The sequence below is a fragment of the Centrocercus urophasianus genome, unplaced genomic scaffold (assembly GCF_019232065.1).
Source record: "Centrocercus urophasianus isolate 14NV4802_14NV808 unplaced genomic scaffold, USGS_Curo_1.0 seq_11, whole genome shotgun sequence".
Classification (NCBI taxonomy): Eukaryota; Metazoa; Chordata; class Aves; order Galliformes; family Phasianidae; genus Centrocercus; species Centrocercus urophasianus.
In genome coordinates this window covers 49505208-49524187 of record NW_024884253.1, presented here as the reverse complement: position 1 = coordinate 49524187, position 18980 = coordinate 49505208, and the positions used below count along the sequence as shown (strand labels likewise).

General features: G+C 36.7%; 1 protein-coding gene across 1 annotated transcript in view; it reads left to right on the top strand.

The window, feature by feature from the left end:
• The window catches only part of PIEZO2 (piezo type mechanosensitive ion channel component 2), a 236754-nt gene that overhangs the window by 147718 nt on the left and 70056 nt on the right, over positions 1-18980 (top strand). Inside the window, exons 10-17 of the mRNA XM_042839118.1 lie at positions 2447-2585; positions 3017-3153; positions 5138-5374; positions 8562-8682; positions 10072-10319; positions 10970-11118; positions 11865-12038; positions 17988-18211. Coding sequence (XP_042695052.1) covers positions 2447-2585; positions 3017-3153; positions 5138-5374; positions 8562-8682; positions 10072-10319; positions 10970-11118; positions 11865-12038; positions 17988-18211 — 1429 coding nt within the window. The remainder of the gene's footprint in view (positions 1-2446; positions 2586-3016; positions 3154-5137; positions 5375-8561; positions 8683-10071; positions 10320-10969; positions 11119-11864; positions 12039-17987; positions 18212-18980) is intronic.

Sequence of the window (18980 nt, the reverse complement as noted above, 5' to 3'; positions counted from 1 at the left end):
TAAAAGCTCCTAGAAAGATACAGCTTATCTATCAGTCCCCATCAGCTCCACTGCAATATTTCATTGGACCTGTTGCAGATAAATTTGTCTTATGTAGATACTCTGTTAAGCCATATAGACTTAAGTTCCCCAAAATTGCATCGTAATATTGGTAATGGTAAATGAACTAGCAAATGAAATAGTAAATGAATGAGCTGAGCCTACTCTAAGAAAAAAAAATAAAAAGGAAGAAAGAAAGAAACACAATGGTTACTAGGCTCTAACATTCAGCTATCTCCTTTTTCTTCTATGGAAATTTTAATTTTTCCCTACAATATATTCTACAGCTACTACAGAAAAGCTAGAGAAGGCACGCATTAAAAATATTCCTGAAAATCTTTTGTGGACAAAAATGGAGTAACCAAGAAGTGGTACAGAAAGAAGAATTTGGGACTTTTAAAAGAATTTCAAAACTCCTTTTTTTTTTTTTTTTCCCTATGATAATTTCTTAGTGACTACAGTGAAAGATATTTCTAAAAAGATACAACTTTTGTTTGTAGCTTTTGATCCTTTAGTGACTTTTTTGACACATTAAAATTGCAGATGTTACCTCATGTTCTTGTGTTCTCATGTTCTCATGTTTATTACTCAGCCTTGGATAAAGTCAATGGTTTTTGTTCAGTGAAAAGTAGTTCTACTTGAGGAAAATAAAATTTCTAACAATTATAATTCTAGGTGCCACATTGTATATTTTTATAAACATTACACGGGAAGTAGTTTTATAGAGTAGTTCTAATGATCAATTAAAACTGGGATCATTAGAAAGACATTAGAAAGCAGTTAATCAGTATAATGCAATACTGATTAATTCTTTGAGCTAATACCTGCAATTTCAATGCAATAGTCTCAGTTTTTGTTCAGAATTCACAAAAACATACGGTAAAGAAATGTCAATGGCTTTAGTACACTAAATACCATTTTACGGAGTATAGTGTACAATTCTGCTGACTTTTGAAGAATTCTTCTTGAATTTCTTGATGCAGATATTCTGCAAAAGTCAGTAAATATGCATGCCTGTATTCAAAAAATAACTTATTAATGCTTGAGCCATGCTTCTTTAATAATTTGTCCTTGCATTGCTTTTTGCAGCTTCTGTCAATGACCCAAGATGAATACAAGCCATCGGATGTTAGTATACTGCTAGTCTTTGTAATTTTGTAATTATTTTAACCTGGGCAAATACAGATTACACTGATGATACACAGAATACAGATACACATGTAGATACGCACTCAGCTGGCATATTAAAATCTTCTGTATTTTGATTAGCTTGTGTTCTACCCTGTAACCTTGATTATCCTAAATATAATTGTCTTCTGCTTCCTTAACAATTACGCTGAGAAACTGCTAATTAGCATTAAAATAGATCATTTGAAATTACACTTCTTGTATTGGTAGTATCAACTGGCAAACGATCTTTTTTTATTTCACTGGGTTTAAATAAGATCTCAATATATGCTTTCTAATGCAAACCATCTTGAAACTTAGCTTCTTTGCTCTATTCTTTTATTTCAAACATGCTGAAATGCTGAGGTCTTTTAAGAGTGACTGTCAATACTTGAGTTTAATTTAAAGAGTGTAGAAAATTAAAATCTCTGCTTGAGCCGACAGCAGATGATTGTCTTGACTCGTATAGCAATCTTAAAAGCAAAAACGTCAACTCTATTCCGCATACACAGAAGAGCAGAGATGCAGGTGGACTTTGAGTGCATCTACAACCAAATCTAAATGTGTTCCACAGCCTGTGTTCAGGCTGTGTGGCTGCAGATCATACCCAAATGTAACCCAGACACTGCTCTGAATGACAGAGCCTCAATCAGCCCACACATGCCTGTCCATATCTTCTACAGTCAGGCTGTAGGAACATGAGCTCAGTGAGTTACTGTTTGTGTGCTGAGCCATGTGGTTGGCCTTAGGCTTCCCCAGCTGTGGATGTGTAAACTTAATCTGCTTTTACACAGTTTTTTCTTTCCATTTAATTTTATAGGTGGGACAGGCCAAGAGTATGTAAATAGCCATTTAACACGATCGCTTTTGCTTGTGTGTCCTCACTTTTATGCCTTTTCAGATTGCTCTTATGCACACTGAAGTGGCACTTTAGGGAATTTGAAAAAACTTTAAACCTTTTAAAGGAGATATTTGCAGAAGTTCAAAATGGAGCAGTATTTTATAGCTTGCTAAAATCTATTGATATTGCATGAAAAGCTACCAAAAATAATTTGAGAAGCTGTTATGTGCTACTTTTGCATGCAGCATGACCATAATGTATCATTTTCTTTGGAAGGAGCCAACAAGAGTTACTGATTCGGCTCCTTTACTGTTGACAGTCCAACACTAGAGAAGTGCAGGAGTTTTGTTCTCATAAGAACTGCCCTAAATGCAGTGCTTCTGTCCCATCTTCTGGCAGGTTCTGCTTGTAACAGTGAACGGGAACCCTGCTGACTATCACACCATCCACCCCACACTGCCATTAGAGAATGGCCCGGCCAAAGCAGACGTGTACTCAACACCACAGTACAAATGGGAGCCCTCGGATGACATGTCAGGTAGTGAAAAGAATTGCCTGGGAATTACCATATTACCATTACTTATTTCCATATTTTCCTGTTCTGTATCACAGTTCACTGCCTCTTGCATTTATTTTTTCCTTAGTAAAATTCTTGACCTGCTGAAGTTTAAATAACTGTTCTTTAACAACTGCTTATCACTTGGCACTTTTGTAAATGGGGCTGTAGGCATTTACTATCTAAAATACTTTTTCTCTTCATTAACCAACACAGTGATTACAGATTTTGTGATGTTTTACTGTGCTCAAACATAATTTTTTATGGCTCCTATCTTGAGCTTGCTAACAAATGTAGAAGAGCTATCCAAGTGATTGCAAGTGAAATCGCTCTGGGTTTACTCCCTTTAGATAGTACTCGTACTACTTTTAGACCAGCATGAATTGCAAATAAGACTTTATTTTTCTACTTAGAAAAGGAAGAGGAGGAGGTAGAGGAGGAGGAAGAAGTTACTCAGGAAGAAAAAGAAAATGTTAAATTGCATGCCCTGGTCTCTGTGTTCCAATTTATCATGAAGCAAAGTTACATTTGTGCTTTGATAGCTATGATGGTAAGTATTGGCAGTAAATAGATAATGCTGTTGATTTACAAATAAATATGCCTCCTTGATGTTTTCCTGACAGTAATCTCATCTGTTGATTTTCAGTAAGTGTTCGCATCATGGTTAGAAAATATCAATACACTGTAGCATTTTGGGTTTGCTCTAGGTTATTCATGAATAATTCCCAGGCTTGTTACAGTGCTTGCAGTAGGGCAACATGCATGGTTCTGGGTAAAGCATTGCATTTTCAGCACTGGGAGCACTAGGTTTCATTGGCTAGGTTTGTCAATTAAAAAAAAAGAGCTTGGTTTTTTACTGATTCCAAAGCTTCCATATAAGGTGGACTGTCATGCTGTTGCTCCACTTAGAATTCTGTCGGTAAAATTAAAGTATTTCAGAATCAAATGGTAAAGTTTAAATACATAGTTCATATTTCAGACTGAAGAATGTAAATGATTGCACCCTGTTAAAAAAAAAAAAATCTATCTTTCATTGTCACAGAAAGGTCTCAAGGCAAATAAAACTGTCACTATCATAGGTTTTGCTTTTATTTTACTTGCTTCCCTAATTTTTCATTTTGATGTTATTTGCTTTTTCAGTTCACTTGATACATATACCCTGAGCTGCACTGTGGCAAATTTTCAGTGTAATGATTAGATCTCTGTCTATATTCCCAATGCAAGCTTTGCTTTTACTATTTTGGAAAGATTTCCACTGTGATGAAATTAACCATAAAGATTCTTGGCCTAGTATTGCATTAAAAAAAACAAATAATAATGCTGAAACAAATTAGTTCGGCTGCTTTTTGTCTTCATAGAGTTTCAAAATTGTTTGCTTTCCTGTAACAGGAAAAGTTTCTCACCTTAAAAGAGCAGGCTCCTTGTGTAGAATCTGGATCTGGCTTGATGCATTAGGGACATTAACAAGTAGTTCTTTTCATAATGCCATTCGTTTTTAAAGTTGCATCCTTCATCACATATTCTTTAATTCTTTTAAAATTAATCTCAAAGTTCATAACTCAACATGAGTTCATAACCTCAATGTTGAGGTACTGCTTGGTAGTTTTCCTGGTTTTTCCTAGTGCTATATCTCTATTTCATATGACTTGATCCAAATTCCTTTGTGGTGTGTGATCTGATGAGTATTCCACTTACACCAAAGCCAGATGATGCTCTGGTTGCTTTCTAATCTGTAAACAAAAAAAGTGACACATTAGTGTTTTTCCATATAACTCTAAAATACATCATTTCCAAGCAGAATGAACTAGACTGAAATGTTCTTAATGTTTCATACTTTCCCATTTAAATTGAGACAAAATTTAAAATATTTTATTGACAGTTATACCAGGATATAGCTGAATTGAGTCCAGAATCAATAACAGCACTAGCTGTATCCTTTCCCCCAAGTGTTTTATAGAGTAGTTTTCAGAAACTGTTCTCTGCAAACAATTTAAAACATTATACATTTGTGAGTACAGGAGGCAACATCATATGATTAGTGTAGGCTAAATGTTCTTCAGGCAAGCTGTGTGCCTTACTACTGCTTTCAATTTTAAAGTGATTCCACAAAAGTTAGAACAATTTGGAGTCTTCATGATTCTGTTAGTCTGTTGAGAGGTATCAAGACATATTTTGCTGCTGCTACACTGAACTTTTTGTTGCTTGTTTAGCAAGAATATCTTGTGTGCCCAAAGTTATCCACTTCTGTTTGTTTGGAGCAATCATAAGCAGTGAACCTGCTCACAGTCTTTACAGCTTTGCAGTTAATGCACAAAGAAGGGTTTGCCCTCAGATGTACTTCTTAAGAATCCATTTTCAACATGTTCTCCAAGTACTTTATCGTAGCTGGCCCATTAGCAGATTAATGTGCCTGAGAGTCTCATGAAGTGAAAGTGTGTACTAAGCAGAGAAGCATAAGTTAAGTGGCAGTATGTTGCTATGTTGTTCCTCAATGAATCTATAGACATTTTTTCCCTCTTTGTTCTTTCCATAAGGCATGGAGTATCACATATCACAGCTGGTTGACTTTTGTGCTGTTGATCTGGTCTTGCACACTGTGGATGATTCGAGACCGAAGGAAATATGCTATGATCAGTTCTCCATTCATGGTTTTCTACGGAAATTTACTACTAATATTACAATATATATGGAGTATTGAACTCAACAATGATGAACTTCCTCAAGTATCAGGTTTTTTAGAAAGAAAGGAACCTGGAGAGTTAGCATCGAAGGTAGGTGTTACAAACCCAGATGAGATTTTTATGAAACCACAAAATACATTGTGACCAAAAAAAAAAGTAGATTGCTTGAGATTTAAGAGCGTATCCTCAGTATTTGTCATAGCCATGTTCAGTAACAGTTTTACAATAAAGAATAAGTAGTTAGAAAATACTGCAGAGAAATCTACTTACTAAGCTAATGCCAAAACAAATGTTTCAGATACATATATGTAGATTTTTTTAAATAATTTAGTGGAGCATTGTTAATGAATAGAAAATCTGGCTTTATAAAATGGATCTGAAATAGTTATAATTTGATTTGTTAGATAAATTTTATGTCCTCTGAAGTCTCACCTCTTGTAGCTGAGATCACAAAGTCAGCTGCTTCAGAAACCTTCAGCATTAATGTTGCACATGGATGCTTCTGGCTATCAAAACTGTAAACACAGAACCTGTGTAGTTGCTGGCAAAACATCCACTGTTTGCAATGGGAACAGAGCAAGGGCAATATGAAGCCCTGAAAAAGAGGTAACCTCAGTACTTGTGATTAAATAGACACACTGTGATTCTAGTGCCTTTACTTAGATTTTATGGTCACTCATGTAATGAATCCAGGTCAGAAAGAAAAGCATTTGTTGACCTCATTGCGTGATAAATAATAGATTTGTTCCTTTGATGTCCTGAATGTGCTACAAAAGTCATTGTGTTTGGCAGGTGTGCTTTTGAGGGAGAGAATGAGAATAAATAGGAAGTTGTTTTGTAGAGTACCCAAGAGGGCATCTCAGAGCATAGAGCTAGTTGGCAGTGTTCCCCTTCAGCTAAGTGAATTGCTTTCCTCATTCCTCCTAGTTATAATTCACAGTTGTTCGGCAAATGCTCTTACTTGTTGGCAGTTTTATTTGCATAACCATTTATTGGTCTTTAATGCATATGAAGATTAGTGAATATTGTATTATTTCTCCTGTAAAGGTAGGAATGGTTTAGTAAGAGAGCAAAAGCTCAAGGGTTTCTGCAAGTTCCACTGTAAATAGCTTTGTAAATAGCTTTGTAAATTTCTAAGAAGTTTTAACTTTTTGAATTCATCAGTGCCTTTGACATAGTTTCTTGTTAGCTATACAATCAAATATCTGAAACTAGATACTGTTAAGAAAGGAAACTATTGTGCATATATGAGGATTTTGCCACATGCAAGAAACTAAACAAGGTGTCTACTTTTTTTTTTTATGCTGAATGTAAATTTCAGAGTTACAGAAGGCTTGAGGTGGGCAGAGCCCTCTGAGTTCCTCTGGCCCACCCCTTGCTCCAGCAGGGCCACCAGAGCAGTATGCCATGTGATGTTTTTAAGATCTTCAAGGAGGAGATCCCACATCTCTGGCAACCTGTCTAACGTTCACCAGTGTGTCTTCTTGTCAGTTAGTCTTCTTTTGCTACTTACGTATTTATGTTCCTTTTCCCATGCCTTCACTCAACTCCAGGTCGGCATTTACTTTCCTAGAAATTCATGTGTGCTCAGACAGTGTCTGTATTTCTCCCAGGTTTTCTGGCTCAGAAAACTCTCCCAGGTTTTTCTGCCCATCCCCAGATGGAGTCCCATGCATTCCAGTTCTTCCCACATGCACTTCCTCAGCATCCCAGCCTGTCCTTTGCAAAGATCCGGTATTCTTCCATTGCAGCACTGCAGTCACAGACCATCCCACCATGTCTCTGTGATCCCCAAAAGATCATAGCCACGCATCTGCATGCTCTTCTCTAATTTCTGTGTTGCTTATTTCCTGTACGGCATGAATTCAAGTACAGACACTTCAGAAAGGCATCCCAGAAAGGCTCTGGAAGGTTTCCCCATGATGGTGACTTGAAGGTCTTTCCTTACTTTCATACAAATGCTTGAAGTGACTCTACTCAATTTCTGCTTTGTTGATTATGTGGCTCCATTCTTTCACATGACCCTCTGCTTGTCAACCCTGTCCATTTCTCCCTCACAAAACTGCTGGTAACTCCCTCCTGTCATTCCTTGTTTAAAGTCATTTTAATAAAAGTTAAATTTAAATGAAGATAAAATACTGTATTCTGCAAGAGAAAAAACTGTAATTTTTTCTGCCTGATTTTCTGCATGCTATGAATATATTCCCTGGTCTGAACAGGAAATAAAATTAATAGTCTCAGTGGAAATGCTAGAAATGCCAAGGAGAACAACAAGTGAATGCAGCAGTGAGACAGAGCTAGTCACAGCGAAATAGTCTGTACTTCACAGTATCAAAGAGTCTCAAGGATTGGAGTTCCTTTCCTCCACAAAGCACATTAGATGAAGAACAGGGCATCTTTTTGCTTTATACCACTGACCTTGTCTTCTTATTGCATAGAAACATTTTGGCTTTTACGTGTTTCCTGTTTGAGATTTTATTCTGCTTTATAAAGTATTGAAATAAATTTGCACTACTGCAAAATATGAAATCAGTTGTTTGATGAATGGGCAGCATGGCTCTTTTCTGAATTTTGGCAGTCTTAGAATTGCAAGCTGCTGAATTCAGTATTTTGCAAAACACAGAAATACACTCTTCATTAAACAAAATTGTTTATTTTTATTTTTTTTATTATTTCTATTTATTCCTTTCTATTTTTCTACTGTTACGGAGTTATGGTCTCTTCAAAGAATTAAGAGCCACCTTAAATCTTGCAAATGCTCCAAGTGCAAAATGCATTCAACTATCTTTTCTAACTTCAAGACACACCGTTGTTTTTTTTTTTAATTAATTGTACTTTAGCACCTGAAGTATCAAAGCTCTGAAATCAAGAGATCTAGACTCTAGATGTAGCAAACATGGTGACAAAACACTCACCTGACTGCACTCGATCCCTGCAGAAGGTGGAAGTAAACACAGATAGACAGACTGGGGTTATATCAGTCAATATATAACAAGAAGATCCTTCAACTTATAAGATAGGAGTTAAAAACCAAGAACAAGATAGAACAGAACCATATAGGTAAATATATTTAAGAAAAGAGGCAGAGTGAAAAGTTAATGGAAAAGTACAAATGAAGGAATGTTGGTTTTAATGCAGTCTTTCTTACATTACTTCCACAAAGGTGTGCTTTGACACTAATGCCATAATTACTATTTTCTGATAGACAGAGAAATGCAAAATTTATGAAGACACGTTTGCATTAGCCTATTGTTTCTGTTTTGATTTTTGTTTGCAGATTCTTTTTACGATTACTTTCTGGCTACTGCTTAGGCAACACCTCACTGAACAGAAAGCACTTCAGCTAAAAGAAGCTACTTTATCTGAGGTCAAAGTTGGAAGTGAAGAAGGTGAAAAAGGTAAGGCTACATCCATTTTACTGGAGTCCTTCAGTCACAATAGAAGTTCAAGTTACTGTGTTTCTTAATGCAGAAATCCATTAGAAAGATCACAGAATCACAGTATCTTAGGAGTTGGAAATGATCTCTGGAAATCATTGAGCCCAACCCCAATGCTAAATCAAGTTCCCTACAGTAGGTAATAGAGGCAGGTGTCAGATGGGTCTTGAATATCGCCATAGAAGGAGACGCCATCATCTCTCTCAACAGTCTGTTCCAATGCTCTCTCACAGTAAAGTTCTTTTTCATGTTTGTATACTAAGTTACCTGTTACTAGCTAAGCACAGTATTACAAAATCTATGTGTAACTATCTCTCAACAGATATAAAACTAAAGCAGTTTTGAACTTCAGAAAATCAAATAAAATAAGAATTCTCTTTACTGTTGAACTGCAAAATACAAAAGGTAAATGCAATGACTCATTTGAAAAATGCTGTGGAACTTTCCAAGAATCAGTTTATTGCTATGTCCCAAATTCGAACTAGCAGACAAATTGTTGTAGGAATTTAATTACAGGAGAATAAAAGTTTACATAAGAAAAGGCAATTGCTAAATTTCTTGTGAGCTGAGCTTGTGTGTAAACACATGCAAAATAAGAAATTAAACTACAGATTTCAATGAGAAAATAAGCATGTATATTTTCCTGTTATCCAGATACTTGTTCATGTGTGCCTGCTCATGGGTGAACACCTACCCTGCCCTCCACAAGCATCCCAGGCTGAGTAACTGGGAAATCCTGACCCCTTCACAAGGCAAAAGCAGCTTGGTTTTCTGCAGTAATTTAGGTATAGTAGAAGCAGCAAGAAAAGGGGTAGTTTCTGAAGGAAAAAAAAGCAAAAGGCAGTGTTAGTACAGCACGTATATTTTTTAAGCTTGTTTGGTTTTATGTTAATGCTTTTTTTTGCTTGTGGTTTTTGAAGGAAGCCACAGTATTCTCTTAAGGACATTTATCCCTTTAAACTCAAGAAGAGAGGTTTTCTGGTGGTGCTAGTGGTTTCTTTGTTTTCCAGTTTAAAATGTCTCTTGCCTGGGTTTCTGCTACGGATAGTGTTTTGACTGAAACCCATTTTACAATCCTTAGGCTCTCACTTTCTGCCTGCATATCAGACAAAGTGAGAAGTGGTGTCTAGACCAGTATGCTGTATGGCTCTAGGAGTAGGTTGGGGCTCATATGATGTTGAAATGCTTTCCTTTGCTTGAAGGCTTGATGATGAATCAGAAATAGAGTCTGTTGTTGTGAATATTGTGTATAAGTTTCTGTGTTGTGTGTAGAGGATCTACTTTCCATCCATTTCAATTCTTACTAAGGTCCCTAAGGTAGAGGTCAAATGCAACTCTGTGTATTTGCAGAAGAGGGAGAGTTGCAAGAGGGAGAAGTGGCAGAAGAAGAGGAGGAGCAGGAAGAGGAACAGGAAGATGATGATGATGATGAACAGGATATTATGAAAGTTCTGGGGAAGCTGGTGATGGCTATGTTCATCAAGTATTGGATTTACGTCTGTGGAGGCATGTTCTTCTTTGTCAGCTTTGAGGGTAGAATTGTCATGTACAAAATCATCTATATGGTGTTATTCCTGTTCTGTGTGGCCCTCTATCAGGTAAGTGAGAACTGTTTGAACTGAATTTTGATCTTGAATGCAATGGTACTTTTATCTTTGTAGCAAAGCAGCTTGGATGTTATTATTAACAGTGTCTTTGTTCTTTAGTTAGATACAGCACAATAGTAAGAAGATTATTTGAAAGGGTTGATTCTCCTTTGAGTGACAGGCAAAGTGAATATAAATTAGGTGCTATAAGGTAATGCATCTGACCTACCTACTCTGTGAGACTGAACTGCACATTACTGAGAACTGTGGAAACTTTATGGGAAAGTTTTGGACCTGTGCACATCCCACATAATCAACAGTTTTTGTTATGGCTGGTTCACACAGCTTCCATACTCATGGAGCATGGAATCCCTCTCGTTCTGCACCTTCATTGCCTAATGGCAGTGAAGTAGAATGACAGTATCTGTTCCTAGCCTTTATGTCTGTTTGTGTCCCAACAGACATTTTTACATAGAACTCTGTACTTGGTGGCATATGTACCAGAACTAAGAACTTTATCACCAAGATCCATGTCTGCTATTTACATCAAGCCAACAAGGAAGAGTAGTATTCTTAGTCTTTGTTTCCAGTACAGCTTTGTCAGTGTTTTTACCACTGTTTGGCTTGAGCTTCTTTTAAATTCCTCAGTGTATGATTTTCAGGTGCACTACGAATGGTGGAGAAGGATTCTGAAATACTTTTGGATGTCAGTTGTTGTTTACACGATGCTGGTACTTATCTTCATCTACACATACCAGTTTGAGTCATTCCCTGGGTTGTGGAAAAATATGACAGGCCTGGATGAAAACAAGTAAGTGTTTTCATTTCATTTTTTTCCACTGTACTTCTGGTTCTGGTGTGTTCTGGAAGCACTCTTCCTTCTTGTAATGAAAAAACATCGTGAGACCATCCTTAGACATTGATGACTAAGCACTCAGCTCTGAAGCCATTGATTTATTGGAGCAGCAAAAGAGGAGAAAAAGGGTACGACAAGGGCTCTGAGAGTCATATTTTCCCCTATTGCTGCCAAGGTTTTCTTAGTGTTCCCACTGCAGCTCCAATACTTCTCGCTACGTCTTTGACCATAGGAGCAAGATCCAGGGAGAGACAGGGCAGATTTGTAGGGTGCCTGGAGATGATGAAGATGGACCAGCATTCCTGCTAATGAGGAGGGCTGGGTTTCTTTCTCCTCATGATGTACTGAGAGTTCCTCAACAGGAGTTTATGTCAGAAATTATATACAATATGAGTGGACTTGTGATGCAGAACTTTCAGTCAGAGACAATACACCTGGTTCCCGTAAAGAGAATTGCGGCAGGACTGATTCATTTGGTTCTGTCCATTTACAGTATCTTTCTACAATTACTAAAGCCCAGTGCAGAACATCTATATTGTAAAACTTTCTAGTTTCGAAGAATTGAAAGATCTGAAAGCATATAACAAGTACCAGCCCTTATTTCCTCATTTATTATTAAATGATTTGTAGCACTGTGTCATGACAAGGAAAAGATTTTGGTGTGAACAAATGACTTAGTGGATTTATTTATTTTTTTCCAGACTAGCAGACCTTGGTTTAAAAAGATTTTCTGTGGCTGAGCTATTCACTCGCATCTTTATCCCCACCTCCTTCCTACTGGCGTGTATCTTACACCTTCACTATTTCCATGACCGTTTCCTCCAGCTCACTGATTTAAAAGCTGTAACCAGCAAACAGGACAATACAATTTACAGGTAAAGAAATGAAGTTAATTGACCTATTCATTATCTGTATGAAAATGCTCTTTCTGACTGTTTTGTAATGTTCACTTTTGATGTAATGTTCACTTTTTTTTGTAATGTTCACTTTAGATGTTACTTGCTTTTGTTGTAACTACGTGAGTTAAAAAGAAAAGAAAAAAAAAATAAGCATCCCTTAGCAACCAGCACCTCACTAAATACGCTACAACCAAAGTATCTGTCTTCCCCCACTTTCCACTACTTGGCAAAGATTTCTCATTTGGAGATATATTTTCAAATACGCTGATACATATGCATTTAGCTTGTTGATTTTCACCTTTAGTAGGTAGATGGTTAATTGCTATGTATGCCTTTTTGTAAGTCTTGTCAGTAATAGAAAATATGGCTTTTTAATTTCGATCACTTCTGTTTTTTATTGTCCTTTTTAAAGGCCAAATGGAGATCTTTGGCAAATGCCACATACACTTTGGACAATCAAGCGTTTTTATAAAGCTGAGATTCATAAATGGAGATATCCAAAGCCTGTGATCACTTTTTAGAGTCCCGGCCCTTGACTATAGTAGTGAGACTATACTCAGAGGTGTTCAGCATTCTCATCAAGAACTTCACTTCTGTTTTTTCATGATACTGGGACTCACTTTCTTCAGAATTTTACCATGTTTAATTCTTAAATGTTCCCCTACATAAAAAATAAGTCCTAGGATCCTACTCCAGGAGTACAAGAGAGAGAAATGGTTTCATATTAAACTCTGTGCAGCACCTCTTCTTTAATTCTTTCAAGAGGCAATCCATTTCGACATAATTTTAAAGTGTTTACCTGTACAGTGATGTGTAACTCAGCTGCGCTTGTATGAATAAGGCTGAAATGGGCTTTTCCTCCACTATGATATTTGGGGAATTGTGTGACAGTGCAAAGTGACTGCACAAGCTCTGTGGTAGCCTAAACATTTTGCACTCTGTTGACTAATGCAGAAAGAGCTTCCAGCTCCTATCAATAGTGATCCAATAGGCATAAAATGGGGAAAAAAAAAGAACTTAGATGGCCCCAGAACTTAGGTTGTCTCATCACAGCACTTCTTGCATGTGAAACCACTACTTGCAAATCTAACATGCATGAAAGATACCAAAAATTTTAGTCAATGTTCTCCAAGTGCTGGTGTGAAGAAAATCACTATAACTAATATTGCGCTGTTCTTGAGTGATGAAACACTAGTGTTAAAGTCACAGAATGTTATCAGTGTTTTCTTGAGAGCAGAAAAAAAACAACGATCAGTATAAAAAATTAATTTTGTTGGATATGGATTTTATCTGTAGTCAGTAATATTTTTGCCAGGAGTAAGTAAGTACCTCTGAGTGAGTTGAAAGTAGAGATCTGTTGTCCCAATAAATGGGACAACATTTAGGATTTTAATTAAGCAAAGTGGCAAGTAAAGAGGATTGATATATATTTTTAATTCTTAAACATGGCATATATGCTACATTTGCCATTTTGCAATATTTCGGAATCACTGTTACCAGGTACATCATTTGACTTCTTCGAAAACATTGAGAAGTTTGTCCAGTACCCAAATCAGGACGTTTTCTGCTTTGTACAACCACAAACACTGCTAGACAGATGAAATTCATTTGTTTTCTCCTCTTTTCACATGATAAATCAATACTAATATACAGACCTGTGTCTAGAACTTCAGTTCTCCCTTTTGCTTTGAAAACACTAGCTTTCACTAAAAAACTAGCTTGCCTTCTGAAAGTGCTTTTATGTTCCTTCTGTTGCAAAAGAGAAAAAAAAGAGAAAATTAAAGAAAATGAACTTCATGAATTGCAATGTAGTGGAGATAAAGGTTATGAGACTGGTTAATTTATATTGTACGATGCTCCATTAGAATTACCTTTAAAGAAAAATAAGTAATTAGTGGAAATAAGCAGAAGGAAAAGATCTGTTTTTAAAAATGGGCTGAATTATCTGTGGCTTTCTTGAGTTGATGCAGTGGAGGTCCTGGGAAAGACCACTCAGGTCTATCTGAAGCAGCATACAATCTAAATGACGGAGTATTATATTTGCAGTCTTCCTAGACTTTTCACTGCATGGTATGCATTAATCTTTCAGACTGTGTTCTGTTAGGACAGTGTGTCTCTTGGTAATCAGGAAAGTGTGCTCATTCCTATTTAACAGTTTCCTTTTCTCTCTCTCTAATTCATTTACCACTATCACCTTACGCATTCCTGTGCTTTCATCTCCCACCTCATAGCCATGCCAAAGTCAATGGCCGTGTTTATCTAATAATAAATAGGTGGGTACTTCAAACTTTCCTTTTCTTTAAAAAAGATATAGTGCGCTTTATTCTTAGTTACTTCTTAGTTGCCTTCAAGTAAAATATGTTCTTGCTGCACCATAATGTGAAGTAAGCAGGGAGAGAATATTGTTCGGGTATTATAGTGTTCTAAAGCTGATGAAGCAGCTAATGCATTTCTCCCCCATATTTATTTGCTGTGAGTTCATCTCCAGTTGGGATTCTTCTCTAAAACTTTGCCCGTGTCTCAACACAGGATTAATTGGTGCTATTTGAAATTGGCTGCAGACAATAGACTTGGTTGAGGAGGCTCGTTTACCTACCCTTTGTCTGTGCATGGAATGATGCATGCCTGCATGTGCATGCATTCAAACTCACACAAATGCTCATCCTTGTCCACCTCACTAGCACTTCAGAAAGGGATTTTTGGGGTTAAGTTAATTCAATGTGCAGTATGTGTTTATTTTCAGGAAAAATATTAGTATGTACTCATACACATCCAGTAAGCTGAAACCACTGCATGCTATGGCTGTTAATTTGTAGACCAAGTTGGGCGCTACAGGATCCAAACTAAGTTGGGCTCTACAGGATCCAAACTATAAAAGTTAATGTTGTTACAGTAACTATCCGTTTTATATCTTTTAAACAATTCCATAAAGGAGATATCTTTCAAAATATTTGGCTAGATTAAATGTGGTCTTTAGTATAATCAGCTTCGATAACTGAAGAATTTATGTAATACTGCTAGCCTGAGGAAGACCATGTGGCAAGAAGGGTTGGAATTGGCGAGGGCGAGTGATCTGTTGCAAGCTGGCAAGCTGAAAGCAGAGGTGCCTGGCCAGGAGGCAAGACTGGGTGGGCTCTCAACTCTGGGGATTTGGCAGTGCAAGGCTGAGGGTTGGGCCTGTTGGCAGTCATAAGGGTCAACCACAGCCCACTGAGCTGCCAGTGGGCCCACAGCAGTGAGACATATCTGAGGCAAAGCAGAGTGCTAGGGTCAGAGAGGTGTGGACACTGATATGCCTGCAATGGCAATCCTTCATAGTGAAATCACTTTGATGCCTAATGCTAGCAATAACAACCCTAGGAATAAATGAGGAGGTTTAGAAAGAAGATTTCAAGTAGACTCTTTAATAGTGGGTAGGGCTTTTTATTTAGACTTAAATCTCCTGAGCACACTGTCCTGGCTATACTGATGTCATTGATTGACATACTGGAAATTAAGCTCCTACTGAAGCTTCAGATATATATTGCATGTATCTGCCTCTATAACCCCATCACCTCCTGGATATGAATGGGAGTTATATGAATAAGAGAAGGATTAGTCTTCCCATACAAAATCCTGTAGGATTCCTGTGTTTCCATTGAGGTAAGTTAGTGAGACCTTGATTTACACCAGTGTGAATGTAGATTTTTCCATCACAACAGTCAATTGGGAAGACATTTCATTAAAGTGTAATTGCACCAGTGCAAAATTGGTCTTGTTACAGGAATGCTTTCATTTCATTGAATATCACCTTTAAATTGGGCTCTGATGAATATTATTAGTTGGGGATCTCCGTAGCATTGAAACTGAACTGAAAATTCATTTTCTCTTTTTTATATATTACCCTTCTGTAAGGACACTAGAGTTTTAGATAAGTATGCAAAGATAGATTATATCATTTTAGGGAATATTAGTTTTTAGTCCTTCTTATTGAGATTTGGATATCTTTTCTTGTGTATATATATAATCTATGAAAACAAAGTATATTGACTTTTTATTTTCTGTAGCTGAATATATTGTTGAGAATAAAACATTTTCAGATTAATGGACCCTCAGGTTGATAGTCTAGGTCATGATACTGGATTTTTGTAGTTGTTGTCATGGATATACTTAATCGGTGAGAATTTTTCATGTTTAACTGTTTCATTAAGCTTCTAAAGCTTTATTTTCTTCTTTTTGGCTACCAGTATGTTGTTACTTCTTCAGTGTTGCTTAGTCTAATTTCTATGGCTTATCTCTCATTTGAGCTACTGAAATCTCCGACATCCAAAAAGGGCACCTCCCAAATACTGTAATAATACCTCTGCTTGTTGAACTTTCTCATTAACTGCTAAATCTGTGCTCTTATTTTTTTAACAATCAGATGGCTAAATCTAGATTTTAGTATTCTTGAGCTGTAAAACCCCTTAGTTACAATTGGCAGAATTTCCAGTCTGTATGGTAATATGCCAGAATTTCACATCATGAAAAACAGAGCCCTGAGATAATAGTGTAAAATATTAAACTTACTGTTGTGCAGGAACAGTCCAACAGGTGTTTGTAAATATGCTGAATATAGCAATTTCAATATAGCATAACTAAACATTAAGTGATCTTATCATATAACTACACTCTACCAAACAGAGATTTTATTGCAAGTCCTATGTGACTATGGCAGTAAATGCTCAGAAAAGCACATAGAATGAAGGAACTAGGAAAAACAGAAATTGTTTTCTGCAAACACAAGAAGTGAGTCCCAACAACCCAGTTGGAGGAAAAACAAAAAAGCCAAATAAACAAAAAAACATGTACAGAAACTGAAGACTTCCATCTGAATATATTAGATGATGTCTCTTTTGTTAGAAAAGGTAAAAGAAATTCTGCATAAATCTCACAAGAGTTGGCACCATGGCGATTGAGAAATAGCATTTCTATGTTAGAGCAATTGTACGTTGATTTTGTACTCTGAAAATTACTAATAGACTTAGCATAAAACAGTTATAAATTTAAGAAAAACTCTGAGATGTAGAAAAGAGAGAGAATGAATGTCTCTATCAAAGAAAGATATGTTAAAGATGTGATATCGTTGGCCAAAGCCACGGAATTTTTTTGCTTCTATTTGTTCATAAACTTAGCTGGAAGAATACAAGAATACTTGCAAATTGTTTGGATTCCCTTAGATCTCTTCAGTCTTTCAATTGGAAGAAAGTGAAAATGTACTTACAGTAATCCACCCGATACTTGTAATGATTCAGCCTCATTATGAATGGCATTGGACAGCTCTGACCATGTTTAGCACTGGTGTAAATAGGTTGTCCCCTTTCCATCTGTGCTTCAGCTCCATATTTCTTATAGAAGCGCCCTGTGAATGTCATGATGGCATGCTCTTGGCATCAGAAAGTTCTGCAGATGGACTATGAGAATGCTTTATTACTTGTGGTTTAGCATGACATATTTGTCTATTGCCTTCTTCTGTAACCCCTCTGTTCTCATCTCCCTTTTTCTTTCTGTTCCAATTATTTTGAGCAGCCTCAAGAAAAAATTACCAAACCACCAAAATGAGTAAGTCCCCTGTGAAGTCATGAAATGTTTACTCTTAAGCAATGTCATTTCATGCTTCTATATCTTAAACTCTGACCATTTTCTCCAGTGGGGAAAATGTCAAGTTTAAGTGTCAGTACCACTCATTACTAACCTTTAGTATCTGAGTGAAAAGTAATTACTAATATATTCCAACTCAATTTGCAGTGTGTGTTTGAAGAAAGTACCAGAATCATTAACTTTTCCACTTCTAAGGCATTTTCCATGAACAGTTTATTTATTTTTTCTAATTATACACCTTGAAAAAGAACAAGACTGCAATGTCATTGCTGCTCAATTTGCTGAGATGTTATTATTTACCAACAGACTGGTGCATCAAGATGGAAGCCTGCCTGACATAACTATGATGAATTTAACAGCCAGCAGTGAAAAGGAAGAGGATAAAATGCTGAAAGAGGCTGGTGAGAAAAGAAAGGAAGAGCCAGATGGGGAGGGAGGGAAAGGGAGGGCTGAAAAAGGAAAAGAAGAGGAAGATGAGGAGAAGGAAGATGATGATGCAGACGACGAGTCAGAGGAAGAAGAAACTACAGGTAAGCTCCACGGTTTGCAGATTTTGTTTGCCTTTAGCCTTAGATTGTTCGTGCTGGTCATGCTTGGTCATCTCTGCTCACTTCAGTTGTCACCTTTTCCTTCTGATTCTACATATAATCTTTGTAAAACATCCTGAACTGAGCAGATGGCTCCTTGTCAATTATTCAACAAGCTACAGTATGTTCTAGGGAAAAATCATACTGATGGAACCGAAGTATATCATAGGATTCTGGGGGAATGAAAACCAAAATACCCCTTTTTCAGGACAAAATTCTTCTAAGTGTTCTGGGTTGTGTTAATAGTCACCACAAACGTTAAGATCTCCTTTACAGTGAAATCTCTTTAAAATAAAGATAATATAAATGCATATTTAATCTCTGACACCATATGCTTTCAAGACAATTCACTTCAGAAGTTCCAAATGGCTTTTGCTTCATTATTCATGTGCACATTAATGTCATGGTTTTCACTTCTGAATATGGAATGTGTAATTGATGCCAGATGAACATAAAAGCACTTAAGGGCAGAAATTGGTAATGCTGATATTGTCATCATTGACAGTGCTAGCATGAACTCCTAGCATGAATTACTTCCATGTCTCTGCTAGGAATATGAGCCATGAGTGAAAACGAGGGAGAGGCATTTAACACCCAAGGACTCTGTACTGTCTGGAAATCACCCTATCACAGATTTAGTTGTTTATGTCAATTTTTATAGGACTGTGATACAAAAATAGAGACAGGGTCTTTGTCAAAGCAAAATGTCATT